At 42.3% G+C, this 17,797-nt stretch overlaps 2 protein-coding genes across 3 annotated transcripts; both read right to left on the bottom strand.

Annotated features, from left to right (window-relative positions):
* Positions 1 to 6,490: 6,490 nt before the first annotated feature.
* LOC117251654 (leukocyte cell-derived chemotaxin 1-like) lies at positions 6,491 to 11,267 on the bottom strand. Its single transcript, XM_033618143.1, has 7 exons — positions 11,183 to 11,267; positions 10,884 to 11,021; positions 10,193 to 10,333; positions 9,962 to 10,075; positions 9,671 to 9,824; positions 9,030 to 9,217; positions 6,491 to 8,480 (listed from the first exon to the last, which is right to left on the bottom strand). The coding sequence occupies exons 1-7, from the start codon at positions 11,252 to 11,254 to the stop codon at positions 8,253 to 8,255; spliced, it is 1,035 nt and encodes a 344-aa protein (XP_033474034.1). The 5' UTR covers positions 11,255 to 11,267; the 3' UTR covers positions 6,491 to 8,252.
* Positions 11,268 to 12,329: 1,062 nt separating this feature from the next.
* On the bottom strand, positions 12,330 to 16,488 carry pcdh8.2 (protocadherin 8, tandem duplication 2). 2 transcript variants are annotated; one of them, XM_033616560.2, is made up of 3 exons: positions 13,874 to 16,488; positions 13,572 to 13,770; positions 12,330 to 13,024 (listed from the first exon to the last, which is right to left on the bottom strand). In XM_033616560.2, exons 1-3 carry the CDS (start codon positions 16,337 to 16,339, stop codon positions 12,711 to 12,713), a joined length of 2,979 nt encoding a protein of 992 aa, XP_033472451.1. In that variant the 5' UTR covers positions 16,340 to 16,488; the 3' UTR covers positions 12,330 to 12,710. The 2 variants fall into 2 exon arrangements, with proteins under 2 accessions (XP_033472451.1, XP_033472444.1); XM_033616553.2 differs by having other exon boundaries at positions 13,572 to 13,773; positions 13,874 to 16,482.
* Between the last annotated feature and the right edge of the window lie 1,309 nt (positions 16,489 to 17,797).

Genomic DNA, 17,797 nt, shown 5'->3' with positions numbered 1-17,797 from the left:
TGATAAAGTAATTTGCAAACGACAAGCTAGTTACTATCATGAAATTAATGGTCCAAATGAAATCTGGGAGCATAAAGTAGCCTATATCAATCTTGTGTGTGTCACCATTGTGGCTGAAGCAGGTCATGGCTAAGGAGGATGCTGACTGCAGTTCCCTTAACAGCCTCAGAGAGGTGTCACTACCAAGGACTTTCTGAAAGTTACATACAGAACCTTTAAATGTTACGGAGCCCCATTGGGAAAAGGTCTTGAGGCACACCCAGTCATTAATTGGATCTGTGATTCCCCCCCTCTGAAGAGTGGTGTCTGGGATCTATGCCAATCCAACAGATGCATTTGTAGGAGAACTTCCAATAGTTAGAAAATGGGAGAAATTTTGAACCTCTGAGGAAAACACAATTGATTGGGATGCAGTTTGAAACAATATTTTTTAAATGTTCAAAGAACCCAAACCTTCAGTCAATCCATTTCAGCATATGGCATAAGACATATTAGACCCCTCAGAGGAATACATCGCTGAAGCTACTCTTCACCCTTCTTGCTCTTTCTGCCAGCCTGAAAAAATTAGAACTTCCTTACACTATGTGAAAAAGTGTATGAATTTTGGGTTAAAGCAACAGAATTGGGCATGAAATCCCTACAGACCCAGCTGTTCTGTTAGTAAATGATGATTCTAAATTCAACTTGTTTGAAAGGCAGAGGGAAAAATCTGGCTTGCTGACTTAACCACAACCAAGAAAACGATAGCCCGACGCTGGCTCCCTCCTCACTCGCTCAGCATTCGGCAGTGGTTAGCTTCTTTTCGTGATATAGTGCTGCTTGAACTATCCACAGCAAGGATCAACAAAGCAAAGTCCTCAACTCTCAGCTTTTTTGGAGAGATGCAGCATCATAGATTTCCAACCTTAATAATCTCAGTGCCTCAGGAATCAGTGATCCACTAGCAAAGTGTGATGTGTTTAATTTGAATAGAGACTGTAAGGGGTTGAAGGGGTGTTCGGGAGGGCGTTGTGTGGGTGGGTGTGGGTGGGAGAGGGACTGTTCACACCATTTGATAGCTACTCTGTATCAGTAATATACCTGTATTGAATGAATAGTGTCAATAAAACACTGATCACAAAAAAACCCACACTCCATTTTTCAATTAAGGATTTTGATAAATGCAGTTAAACTTTTATAATTTAAAATGAAACCACATATACAAAAATAGCAATTTGGTTTTCTATCTACACTTTTTCATACGAGCACCATTGTGCAAAGTGTTTGCTGCTCTAATAGCTCTTGGCACATCAAATAGAGAGCACAAGGAAACACTGGTTCCACATCACATCACATCACACCAGCAGGCTGCCATCTTTATGTACCTAATCGATTATCTTTGCTTTCCTCCACACACAAACGCTAGATTGAGCAAACGACAGTAAGAATCAGGTTTAGGGTTTGTTATTATGACAGATTAGCAAGAATTAATGTAATCCTTTCAAATATTCGTGTGTACATATATCAAAACTGTATATTTAGCCACGAATCAAATCATTTCAAAGTTGTACTATAAAGGCAAATTTGAGCCATCTGACTCGGAATGTGTTTGTGATTAGAGATGCCAAAAATATGTTTCAAGAGAACAGAGAGAGTAACATGCGTGCTTTCCAGCCCACACAGTCATATTGCCTGCTGCGCCGCACACTTGTGCACCTCTCTCTGTTCTGACATAAGAGAGACAGTGTCTCTGTGTCTCTCAGGCTTTGACTGTTGGATACAGCTTTGTTGGACAGGATATGGGAGTTCAATATGCTCATTTGCGCTCACGCCAATTTGCACTTTTGTTTGATCTCGCACAACAGGGTCCATTTATGTATATGTAGGTACATATTTTTGAATCTGTCCAGTTTGGCCCTCCTATTACTTCTCATTTTGTGTTTCTTTTAGACTCTTTTTTTTAAAAAAAATTCCATTATTTTTTTTTATACAGCACGTTAGATGGCTTTAATTTTATTTGTACAGTTAAATGACTTAATGGAAATCCAAGGTTTGCATACCGCAGCAGCAGACTTCATCAGACGCCTCTGTCAAATACTAATTTGAGTCAAATGCTGTCAAATGCTCCAGTCTCCTTAGTTAATGTAAATGCCAGCAGATAATCAACAAATGGTGCTGCGTTATCATATCCCCAGCAGTAAAAGCTCACAGCTGCCAGATGACACTGACACAATCATGCTCCGGTATCCAGAGAAGGGTGACGTCAGTGTCAACATCGGCGAGAGAGCGGGGTGTCTGAGACCTTCTTTAGTAATCTCTGTGCACACAAGGCTCAGATAGGGCTCCCCACGGTGCTGCCCAGACTCCCCAGACTGTGGATTTAATTAAACAGTGTGAAATTAATTAATCAGTGGGGTGGCAGGTAAAAGGACTTCTCACTGGAACTGCTCACACAACCAAGACAAGCATTTCATGTGCGCTGACAGTTATTAATTTGCAGTATGTTTTATTATAGTTTTTCTATATAGAGATGCTGAAATTCTGGGAGATTAAAAAGCTTGGCATGGGAAAAAAGTCATGCAAATTATCAAAATAACAGCTCCCGAAAATCAAAGTGTAAACCTGTGTTTGATCTGTTCTATCAATTAATTAAAAATTTCAGTTCTGTATAATAATGTGGTGCAAATTAGATGGAAATGAGATAAAATATTCATTTAGTTATCTGGGGAATCTGCCTGGAGGGCTTTTTAGTCTTCAGTCTGGCTCAAAATGCTGTCCATATGGCAATTATGTACAGTAGTGTTGCAGGAGGATTGGTCTGATGCCTACTGGCAGAGAGGAGCCTGCCTGTGACAAACTGCTGCTAGGATCTGATGTGAGTTGAGGGAGATAATGAGGCTGTTGTAAGCCTTAAGTATAGAGCCTGCCCCCGGGGTGGCATATCTAAGGGCTCAGGCTCCCTCATTGTTGCACGTGCTGCTGAGGATTAAAAACACATTTACTTTTTTCCTCATAAACTTTGTCAGTACTTCCCACAACTCTTTGGACAACTTCTGCTTTCATGTGGCAAGCCTCTTGACATTGCTTTGTGGAGGAGCCGTTTTTTTTTTTTTTTCCCTTACAGTTTGTAGATGTGAAGTCTTGATTTGATTCTGCTTTGAGCTATCTATAGCTCTTTTTAAGCACCCCACCAGAGGACGTGTACGTTCTGGGGTACATCCTACGGTGACTGAAGTCTTCACAAATGCTGTATTTTGATAGAAATTCTTTTAATATTGATCCCATCAGGCATGGCATGGCTTTTTAAATTAAATTTAACCGTCAGAGTAAAAAAAAAAAAAAAACACACATGCTGATATGGGTGAGGAAGTGTAATTTACACAGGAAGTGCAATTTGTAAATTTACAATTTACAAATTGCTATTTTTGTATATGTGGTTACATTTACATTACTGAGGGAGCCCATGCCTGCTGTGTTGTAAAGATAACTGTCCACCTCTCGTGAGGAACTCTTGACATTCACTGCAGGCTGGATGCCTCCACCTCACTAACTGTCACATATACAGTGTGTCCCCAAGAAAACAATGGTGCAAATTCCAGCACTGTGTCCAATTTAGACCTACACCACACTACAGGTTCTCTATTTGAGTGTAACAAGGACACCATGCAACCAAGTGCAATACACAGGAAAAAAAATCCCTGCAGTGTGTGCAGAGTAATTGAGTCACTCGGGAGAATTGCTATAATGTTTCATAAAGTGTTATTCAAGGAATGCAGGTACGTCTATAGACAATATTTACAGTCTTAACTCAGTGAAATAAACAAGACAGACTTCCTTACACAATAGCAGCAGGCATTTAATTAATGGCCATTAGGGGCTTGCATACTAAGCAGGAGGGTGAGAGAGAGATACAGAGAGGGAGATACAGAGAGAGGGAGAGGGAGTCAAGCGGACACTCCAGCCAATGGCAAGGAAACTTCAGAGAGACCTGCAAATGGCAGGCAGAGTCAGACTACTGGGCAGAGCTGCAAGTGGTCACTCAACCATGGGATTAAAAAGCATTTAAGCCTTGTACCAGCACCTCCTCCTCCTTCTCCTCACCCAGCCATGTTATTTCTGGCCATTCAGGAGAAAAGAAAAGACAAATGTTGGGTGCCTGGGTTGTTATTGCCGGTGCAAAACTGCAGGGTTACAGGTTCTTCACGACGCCAGCATCTATAAATGTATTGCAGTGCTTTCTTGCAGAAAAACATAATGAGCTAGCCTAAAAGGGTTTCTGTGTTCTGGTTAAGGTGCAAAATGGACTGTCACTACTGTTTATTTCATTCATGTCTGGGTGTAATGGAAAAACATGCAATCAAATGTAGGACACGTTTACCAGAGTGGTTCACTTCACACTTCTATTCACACTTCTAATGCCTCTTGGGCAACAACGGGCAAATTTATGACAGGCTATTGACGTATTTATGGACAGCTCTAGTGACTGCATGAGCTTGATTAGCACAAATCCATGCCGCAAAATAAAACAGCAGCTAAGGTACCCCAAATGTGTTGTGGTGAGTGTTGGTGCCAAGAGGATGTTGGTGAAAAAAGCTTTTGATTCAGTGGTCACCAGAGTACCACAGACCCCTGCCTGACTGTGCTTGTTTTGATGGGCAATGATGAAAGCACAGGTGGATGCGAGAAAGCTCCCCTCCCTCGGCCGCGGCGGACTCCTCTTCTGTGGTTTCCTATTAGCACAAGAGTGGAGGTTTGCAGTCTGGCTGCTGGGCACAGTGGGTCAGTGCTCACAAAGCTCTGTTTGTTCCCTGGCCTGCAGGGCTCCCAGGGTAAGCTTGGCTCCAGAGGGGAGACAAACAAAAAGACACCACTGTCTCACACACTGAAGCTGCTCTCCAACACATTCGTCTTTTCTACTCAATGGGGGTACATTTCTCTTCTTAGGAGAGGAATGGCAAAAGGAAACACGTTTTTTAAAAAAAAAACAAAAAAAAAACAGGGCCTCAGGATAACAAAACTGCTGTTGTTCTGAGCTATGTATTTTTTCTCAGTTTAAATGCCATTTTGAGTTGTTGCTTGTGGTGATATGTTTTTTTTTTTTTGCTTTTTTTTTTTTGCTTTTTTGCTTTGTGTTTTTCATCTCCTTTTGTCTAGCTTAGACTCAGAGCTCTTTGTCTTGTGTTGCTGTATCAACAAATTCTGAGTGAAACCCAAGGAAACCGCCGACAGCAACAGGCACATAACACATCGTATTTAAATTTCAGCTGCAGTTACTAACTTTAGAGATTACAGCAGAGTCCCGTTGAACCACAGACGGTGTGGTGAAGATACAAAAAAAAGGCACCTCAATTAATTCATAATTTCAAGGTATCTCTTACGTCCACATATGCACTGTCTGTCTGTGATTTCTAAAGATGAAATATTGTGCAGGGTGCTTTTACAGCTGCTGTCAGGTCAGACATTCACTGTTGTGCTGCAATCTGCAGTCCAAGTATAACTCCATTATTGAGGGGACTTTAAAATGGGAGCTATGTGACACACAGCGGGATGATTTAGTTTAATGACCATGGCAGTGACAGTGCTGTGATGGAAATTGGACTCCCCCTGCAAATTTACATCACTTGAGGGTACTTGGGGCTCTTTTAGCGGCTGCACTCCAGAGCACGAGCCATCAGGAGGTCCTGGATATGTCATGCTTGTCACCTTCCTTTAAGTGCATCTGCAGACGTGGGAGAGGGATTAATATTATATAGCCTACGGAAGCACAGAGGCCGTCTTATCAGCACTGCAGATGTGATAAGCACCTCTACCCCCATGAAAACCAGGAAAGATCTCCAAGCAAAGAGACAAGCATCTCTTTGTGTTGTTTGCTCACACTGCTTCAGAGTTTCAATGCAGCTTTAGTGGCAGATATGGTGCAATTTCACATCTGTTGTAATTTGATGTGCCTGGATCACCCTCTGTGAAATCGTCTTGATCGCAACATGGCTCCTTTCAATTATTTAGAAAGTTGGCATATGGCTTTAGAGATCGTAATCTGATTTCTTTTGATTTTGAGGTATTCAGAATAGCCTACACCACAAGCCCCAATAACAGCTGTGCAAAAAAGCCTGTCTCTATGATCATGTTATTTGGTAGCTTAGCATCCACACTCCTCTCTTTTCACAGAAAAAAAATAAAATATAGATTTATTTATTTATTTATTTAATAAAAACGTCACTTTTATGGAAATATTTTCCATCATTGCCATGACACTCATCTCACATTAGTTCACACCAATGCAGATGTCAGTGTGCACAAATTGCATTGCCCTCAAACTGATTCTGAGCTGTGAATGGAAGTTATGGCAACCATTGCTGTCACTTCAGTTTTATCAGAAAAGCACCCAGTGGAACCATGGAAACAAGATGTGACACAAAAAAACATCGACATCAAAGCCAGCATATACTGTAATTAGAATTTATTGAAGCCTACTCAGTCAGAAAAGGTACATGATCTGCTGAGCCTCTGGATTCAGTCCCATACCTTCCATTAAACATAGTACAGCGCATTAAGCTTTGGTATTACATGATGCAAAAATGAATGTGTTCATTTGTGAGTCTGTTGCTGCAAATAGGAAAATGGCATTTATGTATTCCAGGTTTACTGTATGTAAAGAAGTAGCCTACAAAGGGAAATGACCTGTTAAATATTTCATCTGGATGAGAATTATAGTATAATATCCATAGTATATTAGGGGTCTAAGAACATACTGATACACTTGAATATCAGGACATTATATTTTGAAATACTACTGTATATCAAATCTGAAAAACACTATCAATTTTTAATTGCTACAATTTTTTAGTTCCTTAATTTCTTTACCTTAAGGATCCTGCAAGCACTTTAATACATTTATTTATTTATATTTTTCTAATGTAGGCAAATGTTAAAGCAATATTTTACTGCTGGAAAGAAGGTCTTTTAAAAAAAATGGCTTTCTATGCAGTAGAAAGATGCAAATTCCTTTGAAATTGGTGCGTGCGACCAGAGAAAACTGAGGAAAAGGAATATGGCATTTGCTTTTACTCAAGAGGCAAAAAACCTATGATTACCAGAATGCACTGCACCCACAGGCAACAAATAGAGTCCACCAGGGATGATGTTAAATAATCTCAAATATCAGTTAAACAGTAAGTAAATATGTTTCTGAAAACATTTTAGCTGAGAAATAGGCAACACAGTAACTGAATCTTGGTTCATATTTTATCAGCACTGCTTAGTTTTACTGTTTGATCAATACAGGAATCAGTATGGTGGCCACTTCCTGATCACATATTCTTACGTAACAGCCAAACATTCCACTGAAATATGTTTCTGAGGATATTTTAAGCGAAAAATAGGCAACACAGCAACCGAATTTTGGTTGATATTTGCTGCTTAGTTTTACCATTTGGTCTGAGTTTCAGAGTAACAAGTGGGTGTCTCTCTTGAGCCACTTCTATACTCTTTGTGTCTGTGGTGGCCATGGATGTATACACTGGCATATAAAACTCCCAAAAACGGAAGTACAATCTGTATTATTTTGGTTCCAGCTAGCAACGTGGAGAGGAGCACAGAGATCTGGATGCAAATTTAATTAATGAGAATAAGATGGTGAAGGAATGGCCCACCTTACTCTGCCTTACCCTGACATTCTTCCCCTAACCTTTACCAATCCCACTTCTATTGCCTAAATGTAACAAATCCAACCACCAAAGGCAAAAAGTACTAGCCAGTCATAGGGAGAGTAGGGCAGGTCATTCCTTCACCATCCTACGATTTGCAAATTTGCTATCTGGGCACTGGTAAGATACTCAGACACTCAGTTCCCACATTGGTATGATACAAAGCTGGTTGAAATTCTTTTGCTCTGATTCCACAAAAAGTAGTGCTATGATGTTGAATGTTGCAGGGACTGATAAATGCAAGTACAGATCCCACTGTTCATATGGTGGTCTGTTTTTTATACTATGTTTTCCAAAAACAGATTTATATGTTGCAATATATTGAATTGTAACCCCTGTATCGTGATACATGCAGCCCTATAGTATAGTGTAGGTATTATAGTATAGATAATCACACATCATGATCTGCATTTCATGCTAACAGCTTTCTGAATGTATTTACAGTCAAACTCAGGAAATAAATATCTGCATGAACAACTGCGTAGAAGCAGAAAGTTTAGAGACCTCAGGGGTCTTTGGAGAAAAAACAGAAGAGGATATGTTATCTCACAAGTGTAGCGTGATTTCTTACACAACACCTAAAATGCGTGCCACCCACCAGCGACAGGGCATAATGACTCTGCAAGCTACCTGGCATCCTCTGTAGTTGTAGGGCCAGGGCCAGTAGCCACGCAGAGGCTCGCATATTCTCTGACAGTGAGTGTAGCTGCGTTGGCATTCTGAGCAGCAGATCCCCTGGTGGTCTAACATGGTGTCAAAGGTCAGGGCTCCTTCCTCTCCGGCCGCTCCGCTGCGCTGCAGTTTTGAAACAATGTTAATATGAAGAGCAATCTTTTTTTTTCTTTTTCTTTTTTTTATCTATACTCATTTGCAATTCAGATGTTTTCAAAAACTTCCCATCCCCCTGATCATGTGACTTCACTTCTCTTAGGCGGCATGAATTTTTATAACCGATGGGAATTTTCACTTCAGTTCATAAGTTCATCAACTTGGAATTGCAGCTGTTACCCCAGTGACCTGTAATCATAGCCACTAATATGATACCTACTCAACAGCAGTGGCAGTATATCAGCTGGCAGAGGCACTTAATCCAGGTTAACACATTCCCACACTATGCACTTCTATTTCTGTGAAAATACATTTTTTAACAAGGCTGGCATCTTGTGCCTGCTGTAGTGCAGTCATCTGAAAAAGTGTTGACAAAACAGAGAAACTTCAGTTCCTAATGTTACTTTAAGGGTTGCTCCGGGGCTCAGCATGTGCCTCTTGATAGTTAATCAAAAATTCAGCAGTTCTGGAATCTTGTTTATCATAAACAGTGTTGTTGATGAAGTTGCTACTCACATGATAGGGGTTTTCGGGATTGTATGCTGACCCCGCAGCAGACTGCGCCCCCTCCTCTTCCTTCACGACTCTGGAGGTGTCGTCTTCTGCGTGACTCACCGGGTCCTTCTCCTCTGCAGCTGCCTCAAACTCCTCTATGTTAAACTGCCGTTTGGCTCGCTGTGCGTCTCTCTTTCTCCTCTCCCCATCTGTTCCAGCAGCCACGAGAGGCAAGAGTATTGGGTCAACATCCACAAGACGCCATACATGTCCTCAGAGCTCAATCCTACATAGCTGGAGCTGTCTCAGTTGTCCTGAATAATTAAATTAGCAGCAGTGATTTCAAGCAGTCTTGCATATTTCAAGATCATTCTTTTTTAATACAAGACCGGAGCCTTTTTTGGTGTACTCTAAATGTAGACTATGTTCGAGATGTTTCAAGTGCTTCACCAACTTCTGAGACAAGGCTGTGCATTTTACAAGTGTGTCAGCAGAAAAGCAGGGCACTCGCAACCATGCTTTGAATAAACTGTGAAAAGAATGTACAATAATCCAAATGGAATAGACCATTCTCTGTGATAACAGGCCGGTTTTATAGACTTGGAGGGATGGAGGGAATCAGTGCTTACAGCAATAGATAGAAAGAAGAGAAAGAGGGTAACCTTTAGGATAGATTGGTTGGAGCCAGTAAATGGGAAGTTCCCCGCAAAGACCCAGAATTTTATCACTCAGAAAGCTGGTGTCCTTCATCGGCTGCTCCGCAGAAACCCATATGACGAACCTCTCATCAAACCTCACTGGAATGTCTTCATCTGTCTGGCAAGAAGAAAAAGATAATGCCCTTGAATTACTAAAGATCGTAAAAGAAATGAGCAGAAGCGACGCTTGCTTTAAAGTCATTTCGTTTTCTCTTTCCAATTTGCAACGTTCTGTATCAAGTAGTGTACATATACCAGGTCAAACATCAGCGACTCTTTGTTGTGAGCTCCCATGTGGGGAAGGCTGGCTTTGATTTGGGATTTTATATAGCACTTGTCTCCTCCAAAGAAGCGGATTCCGGTTATTCCCTGCACCAAATCACAGAGATGCCATGTTTACACTCACAGCTTTGCTACTTTGCTAAGCACACAGAAAGTCTCAGCTGAACTACCTCAGGAAGAGAGAACAAGGACAAACTCACTCACAATTTGAAAGTCATGAATCTCCACAGCTTCCTCAGCTCCACTCCCGGTTTTAAATCTCTGCAGGTTGTTGTCTGAATCAATTTCCACGGAGCCCTGCCTCACCTCCCCATTGATGTTCATGCTGTAACGAACATTATAAACCTGGCAACATTCAAGGTGGAACGTTAAAGTGACTGATTAGTCAAGTTATGTAAATCACACTGTAGCAAACACAATAGATGCCGAAAAACAAGCTTCATGCAATCCCCCTGCACAGTAATTATATGTGTTGCTTCTCTTACAGAAATCCCGTGTATTTTAAGCACAGGGAGAGCTGAGCAAAGCACCACAGGAGATGCTGTTACAGACCTTGATGGGAATGTTTGCCCTACAGGTGAGCTCAATAGGACACATGAACATTATGCTATTTTATATAAGATGGAGTAGAGCAACAGGAACAATTCATGTTGTTTGTAAGTAAATTAAAGATGCAACTGCGCAGTCTTGCACTGATGATTACTGATAGGGTATCTCAGTCATTACCATAAATACCTTTTGTACAATAATGCCTATGATAGAAACATTTGTATCATCAGAGGATCTACTTTGGATCCATTTCCCACTAAAAGCATCCCAAAGCATCCTTGCATTCGCTATCTGTGATTGAAGGAGCACTGTAATAACTACAGCATAATCCTCAGTCGACACTTACATTTTTATCGCTGACTTTCCACAGGTAGAGAGCAGCCACGGATGCACACAACATCAACACTGCACCAACAATAAGAGCCACGGCTCCAAATCTCAGGAGGCGACTGCCCGCAGCACAGGCCGGCGTGCTGCTTTGCTCCTTCACGGAGTTCAGAAGATGCAAAGTCAGTAAATGACACTAAACAACAACAACTAATGCTCCTGGAAACCTTAAGAGTTTATGGAGTCTGGAGTTTTATTTACATGTCATGGATGTCAATTATATTTCTAATCAAAAAGTTATTATTAAGCCTGTCTTACCGGAGGCGTGCAGTGTTCAAAACAGCCAGATCCATGAGTGGTATTTTGGATTTTTTCCACAGTCTCTCTCATGATGTCCTCTATAATTCCCCCTCTCTAATACTGATGCTTCTCTTTGGAGGATCAGGTTATCCACCAGGAGGCTTTCTGACATTTGAGTGTGAATGACGCACAGTCAATATAAATTCTTTGAGCTAAATTCTTCGTCTGAATGTTACCTGTAGGGTCCAGTTCGCCTAAAGCAAAGTGGCCATCATGTGGTACCAAATTAAATACAGGCATTGATGTAATAGGTGGTAGAAAGACTGTTAACTGCTCTGTCAACATGCTTACAAATAAGTGAGTTACACTGAAGGTCTTTCATTTAATCACCCACCTCTTTCAATTATGCTGCAAATGTATTTAAATACTACAAATCTGCTCCACTTTCTCTCTGGTTACAGGTGTGTAAAGCACAGATTGCACTCGTCACTAGTCAAACTTGTATGCAGAAGCGAGTCCTCTTAGGTCTTTATATTCCTACATTATGCTACAAGACAGCACTGATTTGCAATGCCACGCGCAATCAGAGGCACACACGCAGACGTAACCTTTGCTTAATTATTAATTTTCAGATTCTGACAATGGGAGAAAGGTAGTTTTGTGGTCAAGGTTACTCGTTCCTTATCACAACTTGAAAAGAAGACACACAGTAAGAAAAGAGATTCAAATGTGCAGTGCTGCTGTTGCTTGGAAACAGATTGAACCACATTTTTGGATAATTGGTAAGCTGGGAGGCAATCAGAAAAGGTGAGGAGATTCTTTGACCTTCGAAAAAATATGTAATTGTGGGAGCATTTGATCAGCAATGCAGTATTTACATGCAAATTGAGGCAGCCCAGTAACTGCATTATGTTCTATGAAAAGAATATGACATTGGCTTATGCTTTCTGTCAATTTAACTGTGATCGTTGGAGGACCACATTTTATTTATTGCAGCTTATAAGCCCTGAAGGCAAATGAAATGCATTCAGTTGGCTAATTGAGGTTATTCTGTGTGCTTTTCTGAATATTTCCTCGGGACAATAGGTTGTACTCTTCCTATAAGATTACACTGGAGTCCTGTAAGACCAGATACAGCTCTTACTGTCTTACAACAGCAAAACAATTTAGCTTTTAACCATTTTATTTGTGCAACAATGTGACAAAATCTACCACAAACATGGTAATCTTTCATATTGATTGTTTTCCACAGCAGAAAGGCCCCTTTCAGCCCAAATGTCCATAGGTCATGCCCCTTAAATAGTAACACATGCTCTTGAAAATTCATAATAAAAGTCTTTTTTACATTGAATCATTATGAAAAATATATTATTAATGTACAAAATCTTGCATATTACACATGATACAATGAACAGTCGTATATGAGCCAAAAGACACATGACATACTACAAAACACTGCAACAATATGCAACATAGAGTCAATTAAGATAAAAGCACTGTACAGTATAAAGACAGGATCCCTTTTTGGTGACTTTTTTTGTGATCTTTAAGAGTTTGTGTACTCTGGAATTGACACCTCGTCTGTTTCCTGTATTCTGGCCGGCGTCGGAGGGCCGACGAGTATGTAATCAAATTCCTGATGTTGGACTTTTTCGTATACGCTTTGCAGACCATTGGTTTTGGGTAAGAGAGCTGGGTAGTAGTTTTCCCTTCCGGTGTTCCGGGGAAGTGAAGCTGTCTTGTTGAATGTTGACAGATGCGGTCCGCAGGCCATGCTCGTGTTGGGCCTTGTAGCCGAAGGGCTCCAGCATCGGTCCGAGTGTCCCAGCACTTTGCACTCGCTTGTACATGCCCAGAGACCTGTGGAAAAATGCAGTGCTGTCAGAGTGTAATACGATGCATTTGCTGGCTTACCCAGTTGAGGGTGTTTTGGTGTTGAAAGACCTCAGTGAGCTGAGGTAACATCTATCATCATGTGTCCAGTGTAGCAAAAACCACATTGCTGTAACTGGGTACAGTCTGGTACATGGCTTAGATTGAAATATATACGAAGGAAAAGGGAATACATGTCACAACACTGCTTTGATTTCACCTTTACATCCTCTCATTTGATTTAATTTGCATCCTGTCATTGAACTGAATTGAAATTTCACCCAGAGGTGGGAGGCTAAAACCCACCCCCCACTTAATTTCTTATTTATTTTTTCAGTCAAATTGAACATAAGCAAATAATGATCTAAAGATCTACTGTAAGATCTGATTACATCCTCAGAAGGTCAAAGCCATCCAAGGCACAGTACCAAAATAAAGAAGGGGGGGGGGGACCACTAGGAGCTGGCCCAGGGCCCCAAAAGTGCTAGGTCTGGCCCTGTTTATTATTATTTCCTAGTGTTTTTCTGACACTCACTGTTTGTTGGTGGCGATTCCTTTTTGTGCACATCTCCACTTATGTCAGAATCACTGTCATTGAAGTCGCTGTCCCCTTTGCCACTGTCCTTGCCGCTGATGTGAGGATCTCTCGCTGAGATGGTCGTGAATGAATTACCCTTCCATATTGTTATTGGTCTGACAGTCTCTTTCCCATATCCCGGCAGCGTGGAGTAACCCTGCTAGGACACAAACACGTTCAACACAGATTGTGAGTCTGTGATTCAAAAGGCGAACAAAGTTGGCGCAAACTTTCAACATCTCTGCAAAATAATGACTTACCTTCAATTTACCCTCCATCACCCTGCTGTTTGACTCAAAGATGCCTGCTGTCTGCCTGCCATCCTCACAGCCGGTCTCTGTTGTGTTGCTGCTGGCCAACGGAGGTTTCTCTGGAAATGGATGGGCATCAAACACTTTCCCTTTGTGGTTGGCAATCAATGAATCAACATGACCACTTTCCACTTTCTCCACATTTGGTATGTCTTCTTTTTCATCATACCCTCCCTCCCTTGTCTCTTTTTTCCGGCGGCTGCAAATGGTTGTGATGAGAATGATAGCCAGCAGGAGGAGAGAGCAGCTCCCTGCCAGGACAATGATTATGGCAATGGACATGTCCCATTCAAAGAGCTCCTCGCTGCCATTTTGAGCCAAAGAAGGCATACTGGGTAGAGTTCCTTCTATGAAGCTGAAGTGTATAATGGCTGTGGATGTGAGCGCAGGGGATCCATTGTCACTGACCGACACTGTGACTTTGACATTGTCTGTGAGATCATACGTCAGCTGTCTGCTCACGTGCACCTTCCCTGTGTCTTTGTTGATAGAGAAACCCAGGTGTCCCCCCTCGGTGATTTTATAGGACAGCTGTGCATTTATGCCTTCATCAGCATCTGTGGCCTTTATCTGGGTTACCACATAACCTGCAGGTGCATCTTTGGGCAGGAAAACCTCAGCAGATCCTTTGAAAAGGGGTGGCTCGGTGATAGAAGGTTGGTTGTCATTCTGATCAACTATTTTTAGTCTGATGACAGCTGTGCTCTGCAGCTGTGGTGACCCCCCGTCACTCGCTTGGATGTGTATGTCTAGCAGTTTCATCACTTCATAATTAAAACTCCTCAGTGCATATATGGAGCCAGACACTGCATTGAGAGACACAAAGGTGTTCACTGGGGAGCCCATGATAACACTGTCCACAAGTCTGTAAGTGATTTTGCCATTTATGCCCAGATCCGCGTCGCTGGCCTCAACTGTGGTGATGTAAGCGCCCGGGGCGTTGTTTTCCACCACTGAAACTTCATAGACAGCTTTGGTAAAGTGAGGGGCGTTGTCGTTCTCGTCGCTGAGTCTAATGGTGTACTGGGTGATCTTTCTCAGCGGAGGTGACCCAAAATCCTCAGCCATGACCGTCAAGTTATACTCACTAATCCTCTCTCTGTCTAGGACCGCAGCTGTAACTATCATGTAGCTGTCCTCGTAAGCCTGCCGGAGTTTAAAGTGGTCGTGGCCGTACAGTGTGCAGTGGACCTGGCTGTTCACACCCGAGTCTCTGTCCAAGGTGCTGATCAGCGCCACCAGACTGTCCTTGTCTGCCGCCTCGCTGATGTATGCAATGCCCGTCGTGATGGAGGTCATCGGGGTGATGCTAATTTCTGGGGCATTGTCATTAATGTCTGTGACGTGAATTATGATTTTGCACACGGAGGGGGTCGGGTTGGGTCCCAGATCGGTCGCCTGCACATCTAGCTCATATGTGCTTTTGTCCTCAAAATCCACAGGGCTCCTGAGCGTCAGGCGACCTGATTTATTATCCACTTGGAAAAGTTCTCGGATCTCATGAGAAACCTGTTTCCCGAACCCGTAGACGACCTCTCCGTTCAGACCCTCATCAGCATCAACTGCGTTTAAGTCCAGTATCACAGCGCCCACCGGTGCGTCCTCTGGTAAACTGACTGAGAAACTATTCTGGTCAAAAACAGGACTATTGTCATTAAAGTCAGTCACTTTAATAGTTATTTTTGTTGACCCTGATCTGTAAGGGTTCCCTCCGTCTGTGGCAACCAGCTCCACAGTGTATGATGACTGAGTCTCCCTGTCTAGCTCTTTCATTAGCACCAATTCCGCATATTTAACCCCATCGGCTCTCAGGAGCACATCAATGGTGAAGTGACTGTTGACAGAAATTTGATAGCTTTGGATGTAGTTTGACCCCACATCTGCGTCTGCAGCCGGGTCCAAAGGGATGCGGGAGCCCACTGCTGCGTTCTCGGAGATCTCCACTATAGATTCCTTGTTTGGAAACTCCGGAGAGTTGTCATTAATGTCCTTTATTTCCACCTCGGCGTGAATCAATTTGTAGCGGTCTTTAGAGAAATTTACCACGTCAAAAGTGATGAGACACTGTAGAGTGTGTCTGCAGATTCTCTCCCTGTCAATTCGTTCCCCGACAGTGAGTTCCCCGTCGCTTTCTCTCACCCTGATGAATGAATCATTGAATTGTTTCATCATCCTGAAATTGGTCTTGGAGGAATGAGACAGACTCAAGGACATGTCCTTGGCAAGGTTTCCGATGACTGTACCTGGTGCGTCCTCCTCATTGGTCTGGTATCGAATAGTATTTCCCTCGGACTGAGCCAGTGAGGCAAATAAAAACTGATGGATGGAGAATATAAAAATCCACCGGTGCCAATAAGTTAGACATTTGCCCCGTATCATCTTCGTAGTAATCTTTCCCTCGGTAAGCAGCCTCATTGTGTGCTGAACAGATGAGACCAGTTCACCTCTGGAGTGAGCTCTCCATACAGCCTCCCGCTTTTATGAACTGAACTGTGCTGGAAGTGAAAGTTACTCGCTCCGCGCGCGCAGCCAGTCAGATACGCTTGTTGCCTCGCCTTCAACACAGCTCAAAATTCTGCAGTGGCGGGGTTTATACAGCTCCTCATGCTAATGAGACGAAGTGTGACCAATCCCTCGCTTTAGAATTAAAAATACCCCCTTATGAAAAAAAAAGAGGAGAAGCTCTAAGCCTGCTTTGGAGAGTGTACACTGAGGGAAGTTGCAAAATAGAAGAAAAGGGCACACAGATATGGCAATGCTTGGAGATAGTCCCTGCTCTGTTTATCGTCTTTTTACAGCCATTACAGACTGATGGTTTTATTTAGCAAAAGCCTATTTCTTCTTCTTTTGATGTTTACTCCATTGTCTATTGGCACGAGTAGGTGTGCGCACTGCAAAGGCCAGCTCAATTGTTTTTTTGTTGTTTTTTTGGTGAGCTGAGCAATGTTTTGTTCAGGGAGGGTGCAGCTTGATTACTGAAAGCATCCACATTCCCTCCAAAGAAGCAGTGATGCCACATCGATCACTTGATACAGCAATAGTTGATTTTACTTAAAAACATGGTCTGTATTATCTCACTTTGTAGCCTGCATGTAAAAACAACTAATAAATAAAGGGATTCTGTCAAGAGTCTCCCTGAGAAAATGTTCTCCTATATGAGATCAAGAGGTTGTTTATCTTTTCAATCACACTTTAGACCATACATCTTTCCTCTCTCCTGGTTTATGGGATTTGTAAGCTACTTATGCAGGCTTATCTCCTGGGTTTTGACTATAAAACCTCCCACTCTGAAAACATAATGTCCAACTGCTTTGAATTTCAAATCACATTAGATTCTGAACGCTGTGATGAGGATTTAGTTTCGCACCTTTACATGTTAGCAGGAACACTACAGGTATGTGGACAGCCCTGTATGTGTTATAGTTTTGTGCACTTTGGATTCAGGGCTATTTCGGCTCTTCACTTCCAGGTGAGGGGAATCTTAAAGGAGAACACCACTTTATTAAGAATCCTGATATGTTATTTCCACGGCCCAGGAAGGTTCAATCAAGATTTGTGAACATGAGCTACTCGCTCTCAAAGGCAGAAACCAGAGAAGTAAGTCCCAAACTTGTGATGTCATCAAGTATAAATGCTGTGTCTCAAATCGCGTACTTCTGTACTTACACACTATTTTGAGTACATAAGTGCGTTCACACTGAGAAGTATGGAAAAATGCAGTACGCTGTGAGTACCCAGATGGCGCACTCAAAACGGTCATGAAGTTGAGTGTGGAACTATGGACACTTCTCGCCCTCAATGGTCGCCATCTTGGCTACGTAGCGGAAGGGGAGGGACCACTTTTCAAACTGGAAATGGCGGCCGAGGACTGTG

This window comes from Epinephelus lanceolatus, chromosome 14, assembly GCF_041903045.1.
Source record: "Epinephelus lanceolatus isolate andai-2023 chromosome 14, ASM4190304v1, whole genome shotgun sequence".
In the NCBI taxonomy this organism is placed as follows: Eukaryota; Metazoa; Chordata; class Actinopteri; order Perciformes; family Serranidae; genus Epinephelus; species Epinephelus lanceolatus.
This window is presented reverse-complemented; position numbering and strand designations above follow the sequence as displayed.